This window comes from Opisthocomus hoazin, chromosome 30, assembly GCF_030867145.1.
Source record: "Opisthocomus hoazin isolate bOpiHoa1 chromosome 30, bOpiHoa1.hap1, whole genome shotgun sequence".
In the NCBI taxonomy this organism is placed as follows: domain Eukaryota; kingdom Metazoa; phylum Chordata; class Aves; order Opisthocomiformes; family Opisthocomidae; genus Opisthocomus; species Opisthocomus hoazin.
The window spans coordinates 2,316,424-2,340,922 of record NC_134443.1 but is presented as its reverse complement, the minus strand read 5'-3'; the positions used below and the strand labels follow the sequence as shown (position 1 = coordinate 2,340,922).

General features: G+C 64.6%; 4 protein-coding genes across 5 annotated transcripts; 2 read left to right on the top strand and 2 right to left on the bottom strand.

Moving 5' to 3' along the window:
- Window positions 1–91: 91 nt before the first annotated feature.
- Window positions 92–2,983, top strand: ANKRD34A (ankyrin repeat domain 34A). The gene is made up of 2 exons (XM_075445237.1): window positions 92–225; window positions 1,003–2,983. Exon 2 carries the CDS (start codon window positions 1,066–1,068, stop codon window positions 2,425–2,427), a length of 1,362 nt encoding a protein of 453 aa, XP_075301352.1. The 5' UTR covers window positions 92–225; window positions 1,003–1,065; the 3' UTR covers window positions 2,428–2,983.
- A 1,921-nt stretch (window positions 2,984–4,904) lies between these two features.
- LOC142364963 (gonadotropin-releasing hormone II receptor-like) lies at window positions 4,905–10,962 on the top strand. The gene is made up of 5 exons (XM_075445275.1): window positions 4,905–5,387; window positions 5,474–5,678; window positions 5,771–5,773; window positions 6,555–6,857; window positions 10,856–10,962. The coding sequence occupies exons 1-5, from the start codon at window positions 4,905–4,907 to the stop codon at window positions 10,960–10,962; spliced, it is 1,101 nt and encodes a 366-aa protein (XP_075301390.1).
- RBM8A (RNA binding motif protein 8A) lies at window positions 7,628–10,224 on the bottom strand. Of its 2 annotated transcripts, XM_075445160.1 has the most exons (7): window positions 10,117–10,224; window positions 9,253–9,312; window positions 8,984–9,061; window positions 8,320–8,456; window positions 8,048–8,184; window positions 7,847–7,911; window positions 7,628–7,717 (listed from the first exon to the last, which is right to left on the bottom strand). In XM_075445160.1, the coding sequence occupies exons 1-6, from the start codon at window positions 10,181–10,183 to the stop codon at window positions 7,866–7,868; spliced, it is 525 nt and encodes a 174-aa protein (XP_075301275.1). In that variant the 5' UTR covers window positions 10,184–10,224; the 3' UTR covers window positions 7,628–7,717; window positions 7,847–7,865. The 2 variants fall into 2 exon arrangements, with proteins under 2 accessions (XP_075301275.1, XP_075301274.1); XM_075445159.1 differs by lacking the exon at window positions 7,628–7,717 and having other exon boundaries at window positions 7,817–7,911.
- LIX1L (limb and CNS expressed 1 like) lies at window positions 10,613–24,003 on the bottom strand. Its single transcript, XM_075445158.1, has 6 exons — window positions 23,711–24,003; window positions 17,753–17,916; window positions 16,514–16,654; window positions 15,691–15,786; window positions 13,941–14,018; window positions 10,613–13,725 (listed from the first exon to the last, which is right to left on the bottom strand). Exons 1-6 carry the CDS (start codon window positions 23,985–23,987, stop codon window positions 13,483–13,485), a joined length of 999 nt encoding a protein of 332 aa, XP_075301273.1. The 5' UTR covers window positions 23,988–24,003; the 3' UTR covers window positions 10,613–13,482.
- Window positions 24,004–24,499: the final 496 nt, after the last annotated feature.

Here is a 24,499-nt window from a genome sequence, read left to right as displayed (position 1 = left end):
TCCCGCTCCAGCCCTCCCCGCGCCGGCAGCTGCCAAAAATAGAGCTGCGGGGGGGGGGGGGATGGGGGGGGCAGAACCCTCCGAATAACCTCCCCTGTCGGCCCCCCCGCTGCGCCGGCGACGGGCCGGGATGGCCGCCACCGGGCCGTGTCCCCGCCACCTCCATCCCCGGGGCAGCCGGGACCGGGACCCGTCGCTGGGAGATACCCCGCTCCGGTTGCCATGGTAACAGAGGAAGGGATGGAGGGATGGGGGCAGAGAGGGGCTGGGGGGGGTCTTCTCTCCGGGATGTCCCCTTCCCCGGGGGGGGACGGGGCAGCCCCCAGCGCCAGGCCCAGGCTCGGTGGTAGCGGCGTCTTGCTGGGGGGCGGGGGGGCAGCCACCAGCCGGGCTGGTGAACTGGGGGGGACTGGGAGGGTTGGAGGCTTCTCCCCCATTTTCTTGGCTGGTCAGGGAGCCGAGGAGCAGGATGAGCTGCAGTCACCATGGCAACGGCGCAGGCAGGGATGCGGGAGGGGCTCGGGGTAGGGGCAGGGGCTGCAGGTGGGAGCGGGGTGCAGGCAGGGGTATGGGAGGGGCTGGGGGTAGGGGCAGGGGTGCGGGGGGGATGCAGGATGGGATCGGGGTGCAGGCAGGGGATGCAGGAGGGGTACGGGAGGGGGTTACAGGCAGGGACTACAGGCAGGGGGGTGAGGAGTGCGAGGAGGGGGTGCAGGCAGGGGATTTGGGGGAGCGCGGGAGGGGACAGTGCCGGGGGGGTGCAAGGGATGCACGAGGGGGCAACAGGCAGCGGGCTGGGGCTGTGGCAGGGGGCCGCAGGCGGGGGGGCCGCAGGCAGGTGGGCACAGCCTGGAGGCCGCGGCACAGAGGCCCCGGGGACCCGGCACTGCCGGTGTCATCCACAGGAACCATCCTCTCGTGGGACCAGCTGGGGAAACTGAGGCAGGGAGCCGGGCCTGCCCCACCCCAGGGGGTTCAACGTGCGCCCGTGTCCCATTGCAGTGACCGGGCGACGCTCCCAGAGCAGCACACCCACCCGCCGGCCCTGCTGCCGTAAGCGCCGCGATGCCCAGCCCCGTCCGCCGCCCTCCCGCTGCCGCCGGGCCGCCCGGGTTAACCATGCTGCCGGCGGACGGTTCGGCGCTGCTGCGAGCCGTGGCGCAGGGCAAGTTCCGTCTGACCCGGCTCTTGTTGGAAGGGGGAGCCTACATCAACGAGGGCAACGCTGCCGGGCAGACGCCGCTGATGGCCGCGTGCCGGGCCGGCTACGCCGACCCGCTGGAGCAGCCGCGGATGGTGCGGTACCTCCTGGAAAACGGCGCCGATCCCAACATCCCCGATAAGACGGGCAAGACGGCGCTGATGCACGCCTGCGCCGAACGCGCCGGCCCGGCGGTAGCCGCCGTTTTGTTGGCCCACGGCGCCGATCCCAGCGCCCGCGACTACGCCGGAGCTTCCGCTTTGGTTTACGCCATTAACCGGGGCGACCGGGAGACGCTGCAGGTGCTGCTGGACGCCTGCAAAGCGCGAGGGAAGGAGGTGATCATCATCACCACCGACACCTCGCCCTCGGGGGCCAAAACCACGCGGCAGTACCTGAACTCGCCCCCTTCGCCGGGGCTGGAGGACAAGCGCTCGCCGGCGCTGTGCATGTCGCCCTCCGACATCGAGCTGCGGACGGCGGCTTCGCCGGCCGGCAGCGAGAAGGAAGAGGAGCGGGACGTCTTCTGCTTCCCGCCGCCGCCACCGCCGCCGGTCACGGCCATACCGGAGCCATCCCGCGCCCGGGGGCGGCCACTGAAGCGCCTCAATTCGGAGCCCTGGGGGTTGGTGGCCCCGGGGACGGAAGGGCCCCGGGGACCCCCCGAGCGTTTGGTGGCGGGGATGGAGGGGCTGAGCCTGGGCGGGCGCCCGCGCCGGCACAGCGTGGAGGGCCGGGAGGCAGCCGGGCTGCTGGGGGCCGCCTGGGCCGAGCGGGTGCCCCCCGCTTGCCCGCAGCCGCTGGCACGCCGGAACACGGCCCCCGAGACGGCGCGGGTCAAACCGCCCCGCCGGGAGCCCCCCGAAATGGAGGGGCTGCCCTGGGCCGGCTCGCCGCCTCCGTCGCCGGGGCGAGGCCGGTGCTGTGCCGCGTCGGCCATGCCGCTGCCGGACACCGAGTCCCCGCCGGGCACCCGCCGGCGCCCGCCCGGTTTGCTGGAGCGCCGCGGCTCCGGCACCCTCTTGCTGGAGCCCTTGGCCCCGGGGAGGGCCGGCTTCCTGCCCCCCCTGCACCCCGGGCCGCACCCCCCCGGCCCCCGCGGCCCCCCGGCCCCTGGCTCGCCCAAGGGACGCCGCAAGCTGCTGCGCCGGCACTCCATGCAGACGGAGGAGATGCGGCAGCTGGCCACCTTCCAGAGCAGCACGGCCCCGGAGCCGGGCAGTTAGGGACCCCCCTGCGTCCCCTCAAACCCGGCGTGGCACCCGGATGCCTGGGGCCTGCTCCCGGAGTCCTCAGGGACCCCCCTGGGCAGGGACCCCCCCTGGGCAGCCCCAGCTGCTCTCGTGCCAGCGCAGGGCCTCCTTGTGCAGGTGGTGGCAGTGTTCACTCTGAACCCTACTGATGACAATTCTTCCATTGCTGCTGTTGGCAGAATCTTTGCACGACCCCCGAATTCCTTCAGCAGCCAGCGTGTCCTCCCCCCCAGGCTCCCCTGCATCTTCCTCCCACTCCCTCCTCATCCTCCCAGCAGCGCTTTTCACCTCGGCGGCAGCCGCCGACTGTCCGACCTGCCCCAAGTTTGGGGGTCCCCACATCCCTGCCGGTGCCAGGCGCTGCTCAGGGCTGGGTGCTGCGAGCAATAACAGCCACCAGCCCCCCATGTCCCTGGACAGTCCCTCCCCAGGGGGGTTCCCTCCCCTCCTTTGGGGTGCGGGGTCCCAGGGAGGGGGTGCCAGCGGGCGGGGGGCACGCGCTGTCGGCTTCCTGGTGAATAAAGGCCCCAGCAGAGCTCAGCCCGTCTGCAAGTGTCGGGGGGCCGGGGGGGCCGGGGGGGCCGCTGGCCCTGGGCACCGGTGGGGCAGGGGCCGGCGCAGCTGGGCACCATGGACCTGAGGACTGGCACAGCTGGGCGCCGGCACATCTGGGCACTGGGGTGCGCGAACACTGGGCACATCTGGGCATCAGCACATCTGGGCGTGGGGGTGCAGGATGACTGGCATGCCTGGGTGCCAGCACATCTGGGTGCCAGCACATCTGGGCACGGGCACATCTGGGCACGGGGGCCCTTCGGGCAGAGCAGGGAAGCGGCTGTGGGTGCGGGGGGGGGGGGGGTCCCGGGCCCCCCCGTCACCGCCCGGGGACAAAGCGGGGGTCTCGCGGGGGGTCCGGCGCGGGGGGGGAGGGGGGAGGGCGCAGTCGGGGACCCCGCGGGGCCGGGATGGGGGGGCCGGGGGGGCCCGGCGGCCCGAGGCGGGCCCGGTGCCGCAGCGGGAGCCTGCGCTGAGCCGGCGGCTGCGGCGAGCGGGGCTGGGCAGGACTGCGGAGCGGTACCGGGGGGGGGGGCCTGCGGGGACTCTGCGGGGACGATGCGGGGCTGGGGACACTGCTGGGGCTGGGGACACTGCCGGGGGATGCTGCTGGGGCTGGGGACACTGCTGGGGGACGCTGCCGGGGCTGGGGACACTGCCGGGGGACACTGCCGGGGCTGAGGACACTGCTGGGGGACGCTGCCGGGGCTGGGGACACTGCCGGGGCTGGGGACACTGCTGGGGGACACTGCCGGGGCTTGGGGACAGTGCTGGGGGACACTGCCGGGGCTGGGGACACTGCTGGGGCTGGGGACACTGCTGGGGCTTGGGGACAGTGCTGGGGGACAGTGCAGAGGCTGGGGACACTGCTGGGGGATGCTGCCGGGGCTGGGGACACTGGCAGGGGACTCTGCTGGGGCTGGGGACGCTGCTGGGGCTTGGGGACACTGACAGGGCTGGGGACACTGCTGAGGCTTGGGGACACTGATAGGGGATGCTGCCAGGGCTGGGGACATTGCCGGGGGACACTGATGGGGCTCGGGAACACTGCCGGGGGATGCTGCCAAGGCTGGGGACTGTGTCGGGGAGCACTGCCGCAGCTGGGGACACTGCACTGGGACACTGCTGGGGCTTGGGGACACTGCCGGGACTGGGGATACTGCCAAGGCACTCTGCTGGGGCCAGGGACTCTGTCGGGGGACACTGCCAGGGCTGGGGACACTGATGGGGGACGCTGCTGGGGCTGGGGACGCTGCCGGGGCTGCGACCCTGCTGGGGGACACTGCCAGGGCTGGGGACACTGATGGGAGATGCTGCTGGGGCTGGGGACACTGCCGAAGCTTGGGGACACTGCCCTGGGGCACCCCTGCTGCCTGGGGACAGGGCTGGGGCCAAGGGCAGCACCCACGGGGCAGCACCCACGGGACAGCCCGGCCGTCCCCGCAGCCCCCCAGCTCGTCCCCTCCCAGGCAGGGGCAGCCGGGGGGTCCCGGGGGGCCGCGGCAGGGACATGCGGTGACAGGGGGGACTCCCTAACCCCGCAGGGTTCCTCCCGCGGCGAGGAGGAGGAAGGAGCCCCCCGGCTGGCCAGGGGACACCGAAGGGCGTGATGCCGGGGGACACGGGCGCCCAGCCCCGTCCCGCTGGGTGCTGAGGGGTCCTGGGGGTGAGCTGCACCCCGGGGTGCTCCCCAGGGAGCGGGGACCACACCGCGCCCCGCAACCGAGCGGGCGCCGCCGCGCTGTGCCCCCCCCACGCTGAGACCTGACCAAACTCAGCACCCCGTGGGGGGCAGCAGGGTGACCCCGAAAGATGCTCAGCGTCACCGCGTCCCGCCGCGGGCACGACACCGAGCGGGACCTCAGGCTCCCGGCGCCGCGGCGGCCACCGCCGCCATGAACGTCACCGCGACGGCGGGGAACCGGAGCCGCGGCGGCGAGGAGCTGGTCCTGCTGCCCACCTTCTCCACCGCGGCCAAGGTGCGGGTGGCCATCACCTGCCTCCTCTTCCTCTCCTCGGCTTGCTGCAACGGTGCTGTGCTCTGGTCGGCCGCCCGGGCGCCGCGGCGGCGTCCGCCGCGCGTCCGCGTCCTGATGGCCAACCTGGCGGCGGCCGATCTGCTGGTGACGGTGGTGGTGATGCCGCTGGACGCCGCCTGGAACGTCACCGTGCAGTGGTACGGCGGGGACGCGGCGTGCCGGGCGCTCATGTTCCTCAAGCTGGCCGCCATGTACGCCTCGGCCTTCGTCACCGTCGTCATCGCGCTGGACCGCCACGCCGCCATCGTCACCCCCTTGGCGGTGGGCCGCGCCAAGAGGCGGAACAAGGCGATGCTGTGCGCGGCGTGGGCGCTCAGCGCCGTGCTGGCTCTGCCGCAGGTGGGGAAACCTCCGCGGGGCGATGATGATGATGATGGGAGGGGGAGGAAGGACGCTGACGGCCCCCCCACCCGGGACCCTCGCAGGCGTTCGTCTTCCACACGGTGCAGCGGTCGCGGCCGCGGCGCTTCGTGCAGTGCGCGACGGTGGGCAGCTTCGGGGCGCGCTGGCAGGAGACGCTCTACAACATGTTCACCTTCCTCTGCCTCTTCCTCCTCCCCCTGCTCGTCATGGTGCTCTGCTACGGCCGCATCCTCGCCGCCATCTCCGCCCGCGCCGGCGACGCCCGCGGTGAGAGCACGCGCCGCGACCCCAGCCCCGCACGCGCTGCTGCTCGCCCGTGACCCCCTCCCGATGCTCCTGCTGGGGTCCAGCGCCCCCAGCTCGTTAACCCAGTGCTCCTAACGAACCCCGGGGTGCCACGCTCCTGCTTCCCCCTCCTGCTGGGGTCCAGCGCCCCCAGCTCGTTAACCCAGTGCTCCTAACGAACCCCGGGGTGCCACGCTCCTCCTTCCCCCTCCTGCTGGGGTCCAGCGCCCCCAGCTCATTAACCCAGTGCTCCTAACGAACCCCGGGGTGCCACGCTCCTGCTTCCCCCTCCTGCCAGGGTCCAGCACCCCCAGCTCATTAACCCAGCGCTCCTAACGAACCCTGGGGTGCCACGCTGCTCCTTCCCCCTCTTGCCGGGGTCCAGCACCCCAGCTCGTTAACCCAGCGCTCCTAACGAACCCCGGGGTGCCACGCTCCTCCTTCCCCCTCCTGCTGGGGTCCAGCGCCCCCAGCTCGTTAACCCAGTGCTCCTAATGAACCCTGGGGTGCCACGCTCCTGCTTCCCCCTCTTGCCAGGGTCCAGCACCCCAGCTCGTTAACCTAGCGCTCCTAACGAACCCCGGGGTGCCGCGCTCCTGCTTCCCCCTCCTGCCAGGGTCCAGCACCCCCAGCTCATTAACCCAGCGCTCCTAACGAACCCTGGGGTGCCACACTCCTGCTTCCCCCTCTTGCCGGGGTTCAGCACCCCCAGCTCATTAACCCAGTGCTCCTAACGAACCCTGGGGTGCCACACTCCTGCTTCCCCCTCTTGCCGGGGTCCAGCACCCCAGCTCGTTAACCCAGCACTAACGAAGCCCGGGGCGCCGCGCTCCCCCCTCCCGCTCCGCCGCCGCCCAGCAGCCTCCTCCCGGGAGCTCCAGCTCCGCTGCTCCTCCAACAACATCCCCCGGGCGCGGACGCGCGCGCTGAAGATGTCCATCGTCATCGTCCTCACCTTCATCGGCTGCTGGACGCCCTACTACCTGCTGGGCCTCTGGTACTGGTTCTCCCCCGAGATGCTGACGCGGGAGCGGGTGCCGCCGGCTCTCAGCCACATCCTCTTCCTCTTCGGCCTCCTCAACACGTGCCTGGACCCGCTGGTGTACGGGCTCTTCACGGCGCGATTCCGCCGGGAGCTGCGGCGCGCCTGCCGCTGCGGCCGTCGCCGGCACGAGGACGTCACCGCGAGAGCCGGCGGCAGCGCGGGGGCACGCGGGAGGCAGGAGCTGGAGGGGACGGCGGGACGGCGGTGCGCGCTGTGCCGGAGGACGGCGGAGAGCTTCACGTGACGGCGGGGCCCGGCCGCACCCGCCAAGCCCCCGAGCACCAGGGCTGGGGGGAGACACCGGGGCTCTGCGCCGCCCCGCAGCCGCTCGGCGATAAATGAAGCGGGAGCCGGCGAGGGCCGAGGGGTGGTTTCACCGCAGCCGGCACCGCGGCATCCCCGGCACGCCGCCGCGCCGGGCAGGGCCGAACCGCCGGCGAGGAGCAACGCGCCGGAAGCCCCGCGGAGCGCGAAACCCAGGGCAGAAATTCCGTCAGAGGCCGCCGCGGGGGCTCCCTGGGGACAAACCCAGCGGGTTCAAAATGGCTTTTTCAGCTCTGCAGCCGCTCCGGTGCCAGCCCCGGCCGCGACCCCGATGCCAGGCAGACCCCGAGTCAGCCCGGAGCCACCCCAGGAACCGGGGCGCGGCGGCGACTCCTCAAATGTTTAATTACGGACAAATAACGAGAGGCCAATTTTACACAAACTCAGACTTCTTTAAAAGGCCGCGGGCGCCGGCAGAGGCAACGCCGGCAGAGCGCAGCCCGCGGGACGCCGGCCTGGGGACAGCAAACACCTCCTCTCCAAGACAAGAGCGTCCCAAAGGCCAGCGCGCTCGCGGGCGCGACGAAACGCTCCCCAGCGCCGCGGTCTGGGACGTGACCGGGCTCGGGGGCTGCACCCACCGGCAAAAACCACCCCCGCGACCGCCGCCGCCGCGCCTCCGCTCCACTCTCTGGTTTGGAAACCAGTAAATCTGGTAAAAGTGAACGCGCCGAAGCGATGAACTGTTTTACTCCTCTGGCTGCCCCTCAAACGCCCCATCCCCAGTGTACAAACCCCCCCCTTTCCCTCCCAGTTCCCCCAGTTTGGACTCGGAACGCACGGGTAGAAACGAGGATCCGTCACCGGCGTCTCCTGTCCGGGCTCCTGCTCCGTCGGCGCCCGCCCCTGCAAGAGAGGGCAGAGCACGCGCCGTGTATCGGTGGTCCGAGCCCCCGCGGCCACCTCGCTCTCGAAATCGCAGCCTCCTGCGACGGGGCCGCGTCCCCGTCCCCCTCCCGGCGCCCCCCGCCGCGGCCCCTACCTCCGCTTGCCCTTGGGCGGCCCGCGGACGAAGCACCAGTCGACGCTGATGGGCTGCCCCATCAGCTCCTGCCCGTTCAGCCCCTCCATGGCCGCCTGCGCCTCCTTGTAGGTCTCGTACTCCACCAGCGTGTAGCCCTGCGGAGCGGGGGGGCCACGGGCTCAGCGCACCCCGAAAATCACCCCCCCCAGGCCCCGGCCGGCGCCGGCTTCGGCGGCAGAGCCAGGGGAGGGAGTGGGAGCTGGGACGCAGGACCCCCGCCCAGCCCCCACCTTCAGGTAGCCCGTCCGCCGGTCCAGGTTCAGGTGGATGTTTTTGATCTCGCCGTACTCGGCGAATTTGTCGTGGATGTCTTCTTCCGTCGCCTCCTCGTGAACGCCCGTGACGAAGAGAATCCAGCCCTCCACCGCTGCGGCGCGGGAGGGAGGGAGGAGGGTTACGGGGAGCGCGGGGCGGGTGGCGGGGAGGGGGCCCCCCCGAAACGCCGCAGTTGAGCACACGGCGAGGCGCAGGGGAGACGGAGCCCCGGAGAACGACGCTCCCAGCTCAGCCCGGGATAAACCCCGGTACGGCGGGGGAAGGCTCGGCGCCAGCACGGTCTGAGCCCCGCTGCGGAGCCAAAGACCCCCCCGTCCCCCCGCCACGGAGCCAAAGACCCCCCCGTCCCCCCGCCGCGGAGCCAAAGACCCCCCCATCCCCCCGCCACGGAGCCAAAGACCCCCCCATCCCCCAACCGCGGAGCCAAAGACCCCCCGTTCCCCTGCCGCGGAGCCAAAGACCCCCCCAGCCCCCAACCGCGGAGCCAAAGACCCCCCGTTCCCCTGCCGCGGAGCCAAAGACCCCCCCAGCCCCCCGCCACGGAGCCAAAGACCCCCCGTTCCCCCGCTGCGGCCCCCCTGTCCCCCCGCTGTGGCCCCTCCCTCCGGCGACACTCACACCGCTGCGGGCCCGGCTCGTCCCCGTCCTGCTCCACGCTGTCGTAGTCCTCGCGCACGCGGGCCCGCGAGCCCTCCTCTGCGCCCGGGAAGAGAAACGGGCGACCGGCGCCGTCACCGGGGAGGCCAACGGGGCCCTGACGGCCACCACCCCGCTGCCAACTCCCCGGAAGCCCCCCAGCAGGCATGCGGTGTCGCGGCCCCCCGGGTTTCCTCCCCGGCCCGGGCCCGGCGGGTGTGGGGGGACAGAGCGCGCCCCGCGCTCCTCACCTGAGCCGAAGCCGCGGCCCTTCCGCTTCTTGGCTTTCTCCTTCAGCTTGTGGATGCTCTCTGTGGGCGGGAGGAGCGGGTGGGAACCGGGGAGGGGCCGGGCAGGACGCCCCCAGGAAGGGCAGGAGCCCCCCAGGCTGGGGAGGGACCCCCCGGGGCTGGGCAGGGACCCCCCGGGGCCAGGCAGGGAATCCCCCAGGACCGGGAAGGAACCCCTCAGGCTGGGCAGGAGCCCCCCGGAACTGGGCAGGGAAGCCCCAGGAAGGGCAGGAGCCCCCCAAGAAGGGCAGAAGCCCCTCAGGGGTGGGTAGGGACCCCCAAGCAGGGGAGACAGCCCCAGAACTGGGCAGGGACCCTCCAGGCTGGGCAGGAGCCCCCCGGGACCGGGCAGGAACCCCCGGGACCGGGCAGGGAACACCCTAGGAAGGGCAGGAGCCCCGCGGGGCCAGGTAGGGAGCCCCCAGACTGGGCAGGAGCCCCCCGGAACCGTGCAGGGACCCCCCAGGCTGGGCAGGAGCCCCCCGGGACCGTGCAGGGACCCCCCAGGCTGGGCAGGAGCCCCCCGGGACCGTGCAGGGACCCCCCAGGAAGGGCAGGAGCCCCCCGGGACCCGGCAGATCCCCCCGGGCCGGGCCTGGCGCCGAGGCCCGCAGGAGTCCGAGGGGCCGGAGCGGGCCTGGGCAGCCCCGGTGGGAGGGGAACGGGACCCCGCAGGGCCCGGCGGGGAGCGGGGCCGGGCCGAAGCGGCCTCGAACGCTGCGAGGGGGAGGAACGGGCCGCGGTGTGCCCGGGCGCGGCGGGAGCGGGGCCAAGCCGGGCTGGGGCGGCCGGGCCGTCACGGGACAGCCCCGGCACCGCCCTCACCGTCGCCATCCTCGTCCATGGCGAAGTCCTCGCCGCCCGCCTCATGTAGGTCCAGCACGTCCGCCATCTTGCTGCGCTCGCTGCTGCCGCCGCCGCCGCCGCGGTGCGCGCCGGGAAGCGCGCCGGAAGCACGGCCGCGCCGGCCGCCGCCATCTTGGGGCGTGGCGGAAGTGCCCGCGTCGCCATCTTGGGGTGTGGCGGAAGTGCCCGCGTCGCCATCTTGAGGAGGGAGAGTGGCGGAAGTGTCCAAGTCGCCATCTTGGGGAGGTCAAGGCATCTCGTCCTGCCCGCACCGCCACGCTGGGAAGGGCGCGGACCCCCCCTGTCCCCCAGACTGGGGGTATACTGGGGACCAGTGTCACCTCCCGCGGCGACACCCGCCTGGCTGCGCCCGGGGCACGAGCCCCTGGGCAGGGACGCCGCAAAGGAGAGGGCGCGGGCACGCTCGGCCCCTTCCGCCCCATGAGAAGAGAGAAGCCACCACAGCCACCCCGAGATCTATTGGTTTATTGCATGAAATCAGACGTACAGACCGCAGCGACGCGCGGTGACTTCTCCTTTCCGCTTTGCATTCAATTCCATAGCCTGAACGAGGAGAACCACCCATCTGGGTTGTGGAGAAGACCTGGATTTGTTCATTTTATCACCTTCCAAGCAGAGCTGGAGACTCCAGACCGGCGCCCGAACGGCCAAAGCCACAAATCACAGAATATCAGGTTTTGCTTCTCCCTTCCACCAGGACGAAGGAAAACACCGCAATCCTCCTCGATTCCTCTGAGAGCGGCTGCTGGCAGCATCCGAGTCAGCTCGCGGGTGACCCGGCGCCGCAGCGCGGGAGAGTCGTGACAGTTTGGCCAAAAGCATTAAATTCCCGACGTGCAAACCGCTCGTCAGCGCCGCGAAGAGCCGCAAGCGCCAGGCAGGGCGCCGAAACCCGATGGCGGGGGTGCTGCGAGGTTTCTGGGAGCCCCCTTGTCTGCCGGATCAGGCCCTCGATAAACGGCCGCGCCACGGGACGCGACGCTACGCGCCGGCGTGGAAGTGCTGGCACAGAGACGTCTGGCTCCGCGCTGTTTCTAGAGCGAGCGATTAAATCCAAATACAAGGTCTAGATAAAAAAAAACAACTCCACATCATTTACAATCAGACTTATAGACATGTTAAACGTTAATACTGTTGTGTAAAGAGGCTGTATATAAAAAAATATATAAAAAAATCCAAAATAGGCTTGTTAGGATGAGAATACAAAACTAGAATACCTACAGATACTGCAATTTTTAAAATCTCCATCTCAACACAAAGATTATTGCTGGAATATCTGCCTGCCTCCGCGGTCCAAATACTGAGAGAGGCGGCTGCAGAGAAGGGAGCCGGCGCGGGGCGGCTGTCTGCGGAGACAGCAGAGGCCCGAAGGCTTTGTACCTCCACCCAGCGGAAAAGCAGCGGAGCAAGCTCAAAGCCGCGGTGAAGAAAGCGGAATTGAAGCCTGTCTGTAATCTGTATTCCCACCAAGACACCACCGGCTCCTCTGGGCTGCGTGTCGGTAAAGCAGGGAGGGACACAGGCGTTACCGTGAAGCAGTCTGCACTTCCTTGACTGAACGTGAGCTGCAGGAACACTTCAAAGTCAGAAAGGGCATTTTTAAAACTCTGAACATCATACAGGTTTAGTACTGGCACGCATACAAAGAATAGGGAACTGTTAATCTAAAAAAATAGTGCATATGGAGATCTTCGCTTCAGCAACGCTTCGTTCCATCGCTGCTGTTACACGGAAGGAACATTCCAGGCTACGCTGCACGAACACGCCGGGCTGGGGGTCCGAAAACCGCAGCCCGCACCTTCAGCCAGGCGATTCCCGTCCTCCCACGCCGAGCTCTCGCCGTGGAACGGCGCGCTCTGCGTGACCTGCTGACCTGAGCTCTCTGCTCCACCAGGAATCCGAAGAATTGTCCCCACCAACTGTTTCTTGCTGGGGGCAGCTGCGGCAGGAGCTGGGCGGTGGAAGTCAGGCACAGCGAAGGGTCAGAGCCCTTCATCCGGCTGAGAGACGCGAAGCAGAGTTGAGGCCAAGCCCCAGCCTGAGCTCTCGCCACTGGGGGCTGGATCTGCGCTCTGGTCCGAAGGATTAAACACAGCTCTAGTTAACAAGGATTTAAACACAGGCAGCCCAGTTAACAAGGATTTAAACGCAGTTAACAAAGACTTAAACACAGCTCTAGTTAACTAAGGCTTGTATTCGCAGGGCTCTTCAGGGAGAGAAGCTGAGCAGCTTCCCCTGTTATTGCTCGCCAGTTCTGGAACCCTGGCAAGGCTTTTTAAACCTTCCTCGAAAAGGCCAAGTCTGACATTTGGTTTGGAAGCCGCTCCAGAGAACAGCATGTCCATCTCGCATTTCTTGCAAGATTTAAAAAAAAAAAATCCACATCTCCCCAGCCTGGCTGGGGAAGCCAAAAACCTCCAGTGCTCCTTTTCCAGCAAAATAAACCGGCCGCTTCGTCCCCGCTGCTGGTGCTCGGGGCAGGACTGGAGCATCCCCCACCCCGCCAGACGGGGCTAAACCCCGTAAGAACCCAAAGAGGATTGGAAAGGAGCAGAGCGGGAGGCTCTGTCTGGCGCAGACGAATTACTGGGCCAAGCCCCAGCCCTTAAGCGCCGCGGGACCTCGTAGTTTGTTGTTGGGCGCGTTATTTAGGGAACGAAGTACGGCCCTAACCCCCGCGCGAACGCCAGCGCCCGAGAGCTGCGGCGCTGCCTGCCACCCTGCCCCCGCCTGGAACTGCGACGCCGCAGACTGATCGCCAGACCGAGGTCTGGCCAAAACAAAATCCCAGGTTTAAATCCCTTTGAGGCGCTCGGGAGCATTCCCTCCCGCAGCCTGCACCCTAGCGTTGAAGAGATTGCGTTGGCTGGTTTGGTTTGTTGGGTTTTTTTAACTCGTGTGCTTATCAAGGAGGAGTTTTGATGTACCCCTCTCTCTACTAGGGAAAAAAAGCGTGCCTGGCATGCATCAGCTCCAAGAAGCGAAGCTCTCCGGAGGAAGCGCGACATTTTGTGGCGTACTGCTGACCCCACAGCGCCAGCGTGCATCGGAGCTCTGCAGTGTGAACACTGAAAGGCAGCATTTTTAATGCCACCTTTAAAAAAAAGCAACAGAAGGAATTCTCCAGCAGACAGGCAGCTGAGGAGCAAGTATTGAAAGGTTTAAAAATCTGTACAGGAGCTTTTTTTTTTTTTTTAAAAAAAAAAAAAAATCTTTAAAATGTGCAAATGGGCCACAAGTCTGGAAGAGGCATTGCATGCTTTACGTGACCCGGGACAGATCCTGTCGGCACGGAGGTGTCGGGAGGCCGGGGGAGCGGAACGGCTAGCAGTTGGAGGAGTGCACGCTCCCGAGCTGGCCCGCGGCCAGCATCAGGATGTCTTTCTTCTCCTTATGGAAACGCAGCTCCTTCCCAGCCAGGCGGGCTTCGTCCAGCTCCCTCTCGGTCGAAGCCAGCTCTCTGGAAAGGGCCCCCGGGCTGTTCTGCTCCCTGTTCACCCAGTCCATGGCCATCTGGTTCCTGATGTCGTCGTCCAGGGCGCGGTGGGAGTAGTGAGCCAGGACCTCCTGGTGACAACGGACACATGCCGGGGAGCTTAGGAAGGACCAGGCACCGCGCGAGTGACACGTCCCCCAGCAGCATCCGCCTTCGCGGCCAGCTAAGGGAGCCCCAGGAGAAGGTTGTGTGACCCCAGGAGAAGGTTGTGTGACCCCAGGAGAAGGTTGTGTGACCCCAGGACACCTAGAGTACAACCGCTCGAGCCGCCGGCCCCCGGACTCACCTGCCGCGAGCACTGCCTCTCCCGCATGGCTTTGAGGCTGCCGTTCCAGTGCAGCAGCTGGAAGACGGTCATCAGCTCCTGCAACGGCAAGAGGAGTCAGCGTGACGAGAGGTCAGGCTAGTTTCCAGCTAGAAAGGCTTTGCAACATCACGCCCAGTCCTTCCCAGTTGCAAGGATGGCAGAGTACATCTGCAGCTCCTGAGTCCGTAAGCAAAGGACTTCCGGCGCTGATGAGTTCAGATTTATCAGACGAGAAACCCACGGCAGCGGGGGAGGCGGCAGCATCGCCAGCATCCTAGGAGCCGGGAGGCAGCGGCAAAGCCCGGCTCGCCCCGCTAGACAAAACCCCGCGACCCGGGGAGCGGATTACAGAGGAGACAAAGATGCTGGCGCTTCCCTCTGCCCCGGGATTTCAGGACCCCGCACGCAGGACTCTGCCCTCTCGCAACCTCCACGCTGCAGGACCAGCCGGAGCGGGTGACAACGCGGCGTTTTCCGAGCAAACATTTCTCTCCCCAGGCCACACGAATTTTCCTTCACGGATTTGCAGGGACTGGTTAGGCTTCCCAAACGCAAACACAGCCCAAGGAATATACACAACGGAGTCACCCTCTGTAAACAGGACCATTAATATAAACACTTCGGCCTTCCGCCTACCGAGTATTTCCATTCAAGGGAAAGGAGCCAGGCGAGACGCCGGCTTTGGGAAAAGTTTGCCTGCAGCAAAGAGCCCCAAACACAGCGACACTACAGACTTCAGACGCCTGCTCTGAGACGCATCCAAACCCCGCTCCACTGTCTGGAGCAGAGCTCCTGTCTCATTCCTCCTCTTCTGCAAATCCAGTTCCAGTTGGTGTGCTCACACTCCACTCGTCTGCACGAGAATCGCCTCGAGTTGCCAGAGTTTAAAGGATCGACGGATCTCAAAGCACTGTCACAACAAGGTTTCTGAATGTGCAGGGACAGACGTCCCGCTGGAGGAGGAGGAGAGCGCTCCAGGGCCACCAAGCCACTCACAGAACTCCGAGCGCTCTGCAGAGTCTCATTTACCTGGCTGCCTGCTCTGCTCCTAGGAGCAGTTTCCTCAGCGAGGCTGGAATCCAGCCCAGCAGGATCTCAGCCCTCAGTCATCTGTTCTGCACGGACTCCTCCCGCTCCTTTAACCAGAACCGATAAGTGCTCCAGCAGTTTCCCTCAGCAGTTTGTGCTTTTCATTTCACAGATGTTTCGTCCTCAGGAGAGACAGACCGAGCCCCTCTCGGCAGGATACGAAGACTGCTCAGATAACACTGTGCATTGAGGGCACCTAACGACAGGAATCAAGACTCCTGATGCCACCATCAGCAGGTCTTTGGAGGCGGGATCGTCACCAGCCTTCCTATGGGAAGCAAGATCCCTCCCACCTCACAGGGAGAGGACAAAATCCACAGCTGGAATGGCTCACTGAACGCCATGAGTTCAGGTACCGGGAGGTATCATCCGGACCTGCAGCACCGGTTATCAGAGCGCTGGGCCACTGCAAACGCTGGAGCAGAATGCACGGCCCTGTCACAGCCCTGAGCCTCTCACTCACAGCGAGAAACCCACCTCGCAGCATTCTGCTGCTGTTCCAGCGCCTGCAAGCGCCACAAATCCCCAGTTGTGCTCTGAGAGGAAAGCCCCACTTTTGTTGTGAATGTCAAGCGCTACGGGTAGCTGAAAGATCCAACCAAGCACCCCGTGAACCGTGTAATTAAATGACGAACAGTACCTGGAACTCCAGCATTGACTTTCCCTTGTTGGATTCCAGCATGAAGCGGAAAGCACCGATCCCGGTGTTGGGATTATCAGCTTCCTCTCGATTGCCCTGCAAGAGATGTTTCGCACAAGAGCTGCAAGCCCCGACCTAGCGCAGCTCCCCTGGTAGCTGCCACTCCTGCCACATCCTCTCCACTTCACAATTCCAGGTCAGACTGAGGAGAGGCCTCACGCACCTCAGCCCTGCGCCGGCAGACGTGCTCACCGGCCTAATTCAGCCTCGGATACTTGCGTCGTTCACTACGGTGCTCTCAGAGTGACCAAGCCCGCTCTGCTTTTGGCAGTGCCGCTTGGAACGGGGATTTTTCCGCAGCCCATTATGGTGATTTCAGAGTTCTTACAACACTCTGGGTACTGCCATGTGACTGCACGGCAAGGACTCCCTCCAGCATAAGGTATAATTAGAGCAGTAAAAGAAGAATGCAAAGCTCCCGCCCCAGGAAACTCACATTTCTGGAAAACATTTGCTTTGAAGAAAGCTAGCCAACGTGACGACCCGGTCACAGAAGGGCCACGCGAAGGAACAGCTCAGCCCTCTTCCCCTACCCTGCCTGATGCGAGGGCGGCACAACCAAAGGCCAGGGGAGCGCGAGGCTGTGTGGGACGGGAAGCAGGACGAGGAGAATTAAAGTTTTAATACTCAGAAGTTACTCAGAAAAACCTGCCAGAAAGGGTTCCAGATGTAAAAGAAAACTTCTCTTCCCACGATTTGAGGTTTTTTCCCCTGTCAATCCGTCCCCCCCAGCTGCTGCCATCTGGGCACTGAAAAGCCTTACGTTGAAAGATGCCAGGGCCTCCGAAACACTCTTCTCAATGAACTCATCAGTGATCCGCCGCGAGGGATGCTCGTTGAAGACCGAGTTCATCAGCGCAATCTTCGCAGCACTCCGTCGGGCTTCAGCCTTGGTTGGACAGAACTGCGGAGACACAAGCGCCGTCAGGACAGAAAGACAGCCAGGCGACCCCGCTCCCTTCGGCCCCGTGCTCTGAACCTCTCCCCCCGCCACGCCGAACGGGAATTAGGCGGCAGCGTCGGGTCGTTTTGGAACGCCGCGCTCGCAGACATCCTGAAATCATTAGGAGCTAGGTTTAAGCCACAGCTATCCCAACCACGCTCCACACAAAAATCAGGCAGGCAGCTGAACTCAGCACACAGCATCTGCGTCAGGAAACGCCACCAAGCACATTGCCAACAAAATTAATTAGCTGAAAACCAAAACGTAACCGAATTACCCCCAAGCCCAAGGACTGGGCAGACCGTGCAGCTGCTAGAACTGTTTCTTCTGGATACGTTCTTGAAACCAAGACTAGGGAGCAACTGCCAAAGGCCACTGCCGCAGTGGAACCCGCAACGCAGGCACGACCCGTTGTGATTTTTGGACCTTAAGCTTTCGGGTGAGGTATTTGCATTGGACATTTTCCTTTTAAACAGAAAGGGGGAAGAAACTATTGATCCAACGCTATGAGTTGATTTCTGCTCTTTTGGCACCTTGAGAAGAGGTTCTGGGCCAAATCCAGAGCCCTTGCTAGGAAATCTTACCCTACCAGTTTGTCCGAGGTGCGTCCTGTAAATCTGCCCCGCTGCCGGACCCTGGGAAGGAGACCCAAGTGCCAGAACCAGCCAGTCCAACCGTTGTCTCCAACGCCACATATCTTACCTCAGCTCTGCTGAGGTCCAAGCCAGCCATGTGTAGGGAACACAGTACACACAGCAAAGCCAAATTTACAGCGAAACCTTCCCAGACTGAAGTCGGGTGGGGTTTTATAGGCAATTAGGAAGGGGTTTTATAGGCAATTAGGAACGCTCGCTCGCCAGCTTGAAATTAAAGAAGGTGACAGTCAGACCCATGACATTCTCACGCTTCAAATCAGCAGGAAAATGCTAATGCTGCGCCCACCGCAGAGAGGGATTTGAGCACAAGTTCTGGTGGGGAAGGAGTCTCAGGGCACCCAAGCTGGGCTGCTTCGGAGAGCGAGCTACGGCGCAGGGACAGCCTCCAACCGGGCGACCGTACCTGGAAACTGCCGAAGCAGCTCCCTCCCGGCAAGGTGACGTAGCAGACGTACGGGGGGCTGTTGGAAGGCACCATCTCGTACACCACGAGGGCTCCGTTTTTCAGATCGGCTCCGCGCGACTGCTTCATCTGCCAGAACTCCTGAAGGGCCTCCACGACGTTCACTGAGGAGATGGAAACAGAATCGAGTTGGGACACGGAAAACAAGAGCCTGGGAAGCTGGTTTCCTCAGGTACCACGCACCAGGAGCGGCCACATCCAGGAACACCACGGCATAGATGTTAGCGTATTCCCACCTACACAGGCAGGGCCTGCGCAGGGAGCTCAGTCACGTCTCGGATTAACAACCATCCGCTTCGAGGGAAGCTGGAGGTGCACGATGTCAGCACAAACACGCCTCTCCCAGGGAGAGGAACCTAAGGAGAACCACCGGGTTACAAAACAAAGCTTCGTACAGAAAAGCTCTTCTCGTTCCAAAAGACCCCGGGAAAAGCTTTCGGAAGAGGGCTTGGCGAAGGCTGCAAAGCAAGCAGGGCGGCGGGGCGTTCCTCCTCCCCAGGAGGGCTGTCCGCAGGCGCAGCTTTGCTCACCTGCCTCGGCTGAGCCTCAGTGTTGACATTCCCACACTGAACACAAAACCAGAGCAGCTGATCTGCACGTGCACCGTGGGAGCTGCAGCAACCACCCGCCTTTGTGCGGAACATCTCGTACCCGGCCCCGAACAACACCGCGGAGACGCCAGCAGTGGCCCGAGGCGTTAGGCTGAGGTCTCCTGGCAGCTCTCCCTGGGATCTGGCTGGGAGGACTGAGTCTGCCACACGGCGAGCGCGTAACAGCACAGAGCGGGGAAACACCTAACTGGAGAATCTCGTTTGTGCCACCCGGCGTGGGAGGACGTACAACCACACAGTGAATTCCAGGATAAAACCAGGGTCAGCTTTGTTACTGTGTTTTTTCTGCCTCAGTTAGGAAACCAGAGCCTGAAGCGTCAGCCCTCACCGGCTTTGGTAAGTGCCGTCTCTCCAGGAGCAGCTGTTTGGAAGCAGCACCTCTTGGAGCACCAAATTTGCTGGATGGGGTGTGAGCACCGACCCAGCTTCAGCGACCCAGCAGCTTGGCCCACACCACGCACAGCCAACCCACGCACGCAGCCCTTGCCGCAAGCAGCTCGTAGGCCAAATCCACGAGGTTAAATTCTTATTTTAATAGGCACGCAAGAACAAGAGGCGTTTGCTGTGACAATGAGCCAGCTGCCTCTGATTTTTGAATCCCCAGCGTCGTCAGGACTTCCTTCGAGCTGTTCTAAGCTTACCCACCCAGTATTCTGTCCAGGTTTGGGCAAGAAAAATGAACCTCGTAGCGTCTAACGCTCTCAGTCCCATTGAATTTGATCCCGGCTTCTTTCTACACTGAAGAGTTTGACAGGTAGCACAGGAACAGCCTCAGCTCCTCCTCAGCACTCCTCCTCCGAGCCTTTTTAACCCCGGCAATCGCTGTGAAGCGAGGCGATCTGCAAAACACATCACAGCGACTCCTCGCGAATGCGAGAGCTGTTGAAAGGACTCCACCCCAGAGATCTTCTTTTAAGCAAAATGAGAAAAATACCCCAAAATGCCCAGCCAAGGTCTCCCGTGAGGAGCTGCGTCCCACGCAGTCAGCACCGAGCGAGACGAGGCTGCTGCTCTCCAAGTCCCCCCGGGTAAGGCAGAAAAGGGAGGTGAATTTGAGGCAAGTCGGGGGCAATTTTCCACTGAAGACTGACAAAAAGCTGCCCAAACAATACAAGTTCCCTGCCAGTTCTCCAGGCACCAATACCCAGACAGAATTCCCACCCGTCCAGGCAGATCCCCTTCGCAGGGACAGCGTAAGTCACGCACATCACCCCCAACGGGTTTGGGGGGACAATGCCCGATTCAGGAACGGCTTCAGGGACCGTTCGCCGCGGGGCAACTGAGACTTCGCAGCAGCGACCACACAGGAAACTGCAGAGAAAGGCGAGCTACGCCAATTCTCACGACAAACGGAGCGACTCTGAAAATTCAGAGGAATTCTGGTTTGGTTTAATTTAGTGAAGTCTGAGAAGCTGGCGTTAAGAGCAGGTTAACGAGGAAACGCCGTGCCGCGCGGGCACAGGATTGTGTTTTCAGGTCCAGACAAGGGCTCCTCTGTGCCAGACAGCGGCCGGGTACTTCGTTAGCGACCGGAGCGATGGGTCAGGCAGCTGAGCAGCATCCAAAAGAGGTTTTCTACACAGAGCGGATTCAATGCCTCCAGCTGCCGTGGGCAGGGCGGTTTTAGAGGACGAGAAAGTAAAATCCCTAATTGAAATGCTGCGACTGCTTCAGAACAATACGCTGCAAGGGCTGGAGAGCAACCGCGTCGCTACCAAGAGACACTGCCCAGCTGCCCTCTCCTCAGCACGGCCCAGCTCCAGCGCCGTCACGTTTAGCAGGCACGCGCGGGCTGAGCGCGGCAGCACGCTGAATGCAAAGCGAAATCCCAGTCTGAATTTCACAGCATCACAGAATGTTCGGGGTTGGCAGGGATCTCTGTGGGTCCCCCAGCCCAACCCCCTGCCCAAGCAGGGTCACCCAGAGCAGGGGGCACAGCACCGCGGCCAGGGGGGCTGGAATATCTCCAGAGAAGGAGACTCCACAGCCTCCCTGGGCAGCCTGGGCCAGGGCTCCGGCACCCTCCGAGGGAAGAAGTTCTTCCTCGGGTTCAGCTGGAGCTTCCTCTGCTCCAGTTTGTGCCCGTTGCCCCTTGTCCTGTCGCTGGGCACCACTGGAAAGAGTCTGGCCCCGTCCTCCTGACCCCCCCCTGCAGATATTGATCGGCATTTCTAAGGTCCCCTCGCAGCCTTCTCTTCTCCAGGCTGAACAAGCCCAGCTCCCTCAGCCTCTCCTCGTAGCAGAGATGCTCTCATCCCCTCCTCATCCTCGTAGCCCTGCGCTGGACTCTCTCCAGTAGCTCCTCATCTTTCTTGAACTGGGGAGCCCAGCACTGGACCCAGCACTGCAGATGGGGCCTCACCAGGGCAGAGCAGAGGGGCAGGAGAACCTCCCTCGCCCTGCTGCCCACACTCCTCCTCATGCACCCCAGGATCCCATCGGCCTTCTGGGCACCCAGGCCATGCTGCTGGCTCATGGTCACCCTGTCGTCCCCCAGCACTCCCAGTCCCTCTCCGCAGAGCTGCTCTCCAGCAAGTCTGCCATTCGCTCCGGATCGCAAGTTTGCTCCGGGTCGATGGTTTTCAGCCTTGCTCCCATCAAATCCCCAAACAGCGGCGCGGGGGAAAGGCAGGAGACGCCCAGTTCGCTTCTCAGAAAGCACCCTAAATGCCGGTACGCCTCGGTCCACGAGAAAGCAGGGACACCTTCGGCACCCCGAGGGACTTTCATTTTGTGCTCACAAACCCCAGCACAGCGCTGGGGCTGGGGAGAGGGCAGGGAGATAAACTGGATGGTCTGAATGCAGGGAACGGTGCTGAAGAAGCGACGTCTTCTTTGCAGGGCACATGATGCCGTGTTAATCATAGAATCAGAGAAAGTTTTGGGTCGGAAGGGACCCTTAGAGGTCATCTAGTCCGACCCCCCGCAGCGAGCAGGGACACCGCTAACGAGATCAAGGTGCTCAGAGCCCTGTCCAACCTGGTCTGGAAGGTTTCCAGGGATGGGGCCTCCACCACCTCTCTGGGCAACCCGTTCCAGCGTTTCACCACCCTCATTGTAGAGAGTTTCTTCCTTATATCCAGCCTAAACCTACCCTGTTTTAGTTTAAAACCATTACCCCTCGTCCTGTCGCTGCTGTCTCTACTAAACAGATTGTCCCCATCTAACGGGAAGCCCAGCAGGTACAGAGAGCTATCTGAAGTGCCTGCAAGTAGGACAAGGCTCTCTACCAGCTGAAAACCTGGGAACTCCGACCGTCGGCATCAGCCAATACCTTTTCGCCTGCCCGTTTGCACTTCTGAGGGCAGGGACTGGAGACGCTGATCCACAAATCCCTGCCACCCACCTGCACGGGGAGACCCGCCGGTCTGCAGCGCACGGCTCGCCCCACGCGGGACGGCTCCCGTCGGAGGCTGCACGCTGGGGGAGAAGCCGAGCGACACGAAGCAGAGCCTGCTCTGCCCATCAGTCAGATCTGTTTACTGCCTTGGAGCGCGGATCCCGGCGTTGTGTACACGACAGCACATCTGACTTGCATATTAAATACGGAGGAGTAAGTGATTCCACATGGCGCGGAGCTCCTCCGGAGCCACCCCAGCCAAGCACTCTCCATCTGGAAGCCTACGGCCGCCGCTGTTGGACCCGCAGCCGGAAGAAGCCGGGAACTCAAAATAGTTGCACAGTGTCTCCTTTCGGGCGGGGTGGAAGATTCTTTCCATCACAAGGCCAGAAAAATATGTGCTTTAACCTTTTTTTTTTTTTTTTTTCTGGCTTCTGAATTTGTCCTTTCGAAAAGCGCACAACAAACCCAGCTCCGAGCCTCCCCCGGGGGCTCCGATGCAACGCTTGGAGCCCGCGGTGCCGGAGCACTTCACACCCCCGCGACAGCCTCTGCCAGCACCGGCAGAGCCGATTTCTGCCCCCGGTCGCGGGTTTTTATCTCGACGAGGTGCGGCCGTGCAGAGCATCCCGGGGCATCCCGGGAAAGCTGCGGCCACCGGGAACGGCGAGGATTGCCCAGCGGAGCCCTCGCTGCCGCTGCCTTCGTTGGAAGAAATAAGCTTTTTTTGTCCTGACATTGCGGTGAAGTAAAGGAATTACGTACAGAGGACTAAACTGCTACGGCACGAGAAGAATCCTCCTTCTTAAAACCCTAAAAAACACCTAAAAAACATTAAACCGAAACAAACAGCCTCCACTTTCTCTGACTTCACCACGCGTTTACCTGTCACAGGCCCAGCACCAGCAGGAAACCTCCTCAGCTCCGCACCGCTCGCCTGCCCGGCTCGAGCTCCCACACCCGCCTTCGTCGCCACCTCTGCACTCGCCTACCCCCACCTTGGCTTCTTCCCTTCACTCACAAAAGCAAAAAACCCCAGTTAAAATGAGGTCTCTGGAAACGATGCCACGAAAACAGAACTCGGCACCGAGCTTCCCGAGCACAGGAGACCCCCGAAACCACGCGGCTCCCGAAGCAAAAGGCAGACCCAGAGAGGCCACGGCGGTTTCATTTCCCTTATTCTCACCTCGCTCGCTTCCACGCCTTCGGCCGCGGAGCCCCGCGCAGACGGGGCCGGAGCAGGGACCCCCCTGTCCTCCCCACGCTCCCCTCCAACGCCACGCGGGCTGCGAGACCCCGAGGCGGCAGCGGACAGCGGAAAAACCTCCGCGGGACGGCACCGGGCGCTTCTCAACGCCGTTTCACCCGTGGGCGCCAGCCGAGGGGGCCTCCTCACCCACCCTCGCAGCCCACCCATCACCCGGACGAGCCACCAGCCCCGGCTCCCAGCTCCCGGCTCCCCTCTCCCCTCCGAGCCGCAGACCTGTAGGGGAAAAAGGGTGCCCAAAGCTGGGTGGGGGGGAAGTGGGGCCCTCGCCCACCCCGGCTGCCCTGCGAGCCCCCGGGAGGGCGGAGGGCCCCGGGCAGCTCCGGCCGCTGGAGGAGGGAAGGAAGGAGGAAGGGCAGCGGGGGGCACGGCGGGGAGCCCGGAGCGGGGAGGGGGCTGGGACGGGAGAACCGCGGACGGGAGGCGGGGAGGGGGGGGCTGAGAGGGCGACCACCGAGCGGGGCGCGGGCCCCGGGGCAGGGCCGCAGACGGGCCTCGGGGCGCGGGGACAGGGTCGCAGACCGGGCCCCGGGGCGGGGGGGGGGGGGCGGACAGGGCCGCAGACCGGGCCCCGGGGCGGGGCACAGACCGGGGGGCGAGGGGAGCCGGGCCGGGGGATGGGGGGGGCCGGGGGGAGCAGGGGCCCAGCGCGGGACGCGGATCCCCCACCCCCTGCTCACCGCGGCCGTAGCCCTGCGTGTGCTTGGCGAAGCTCCGCACCACCGCCTCCACCGCCTCCCGCAGCACGGCGGGCGGCCCGGAGCCGGGCGGCGGCGGCGCGGCGGGGCCCTGCAGCCCCAGGGGGGGCGGCGGCGGCGGCAGCCCCAGCCCCGGCCCCGGCGCGGAGGCGGGGGGCGGCGGGGCCGAGGCGGCGGCGGGGGCGCCGGTGACGCCGGGCCGCAGGGAGCGCAGCGTCCCCACGCCGGGCTGCAGCCGCTGCGCCCGCACCGACTCCATCGCCGCTCCGAAGGGAGAACCCCGCCGCGGGGCCCGCTGTCACTCAGCGCCCGGAGGCCCAATGGGCGTGGGGATCGCCGGAGGGAGGGGGCGGGACGGCTGTGGGAGGTGGCCAATGGGAGCGCGGAGGAGAGTGCGGCGACGGGCAGAGAGAGGGGGGAGGGAGGGAGGCGGTGAAAGCGGCAGCAGGCCAATCGCAGGGCAAGGTACCGAGAAGGTGGGCGGGTTGGCGAGGGTAGCGGCCAATCAAATCTCGGTTGTAGGGCGTGGAGAGGGAGGGGCGGGTTCTTTACTTACGCCAATCACAAGTGAAGGACACGGCGACGGGGCGGGGCTTAAATGGTAGCCTCCCAATCGAGCTGCACGACTGATTATAACGACAGAGGAAAGAACGAATCAGAACGCACAGCGGCAGAGATGGAGGTGGGGATTTGTAATCACGTTCATCTTAGAGGGCGGGAAATGGAAAAATTAACCAGTCAAAGGCTTCGGCACGGATTTCGAGGCGGAGA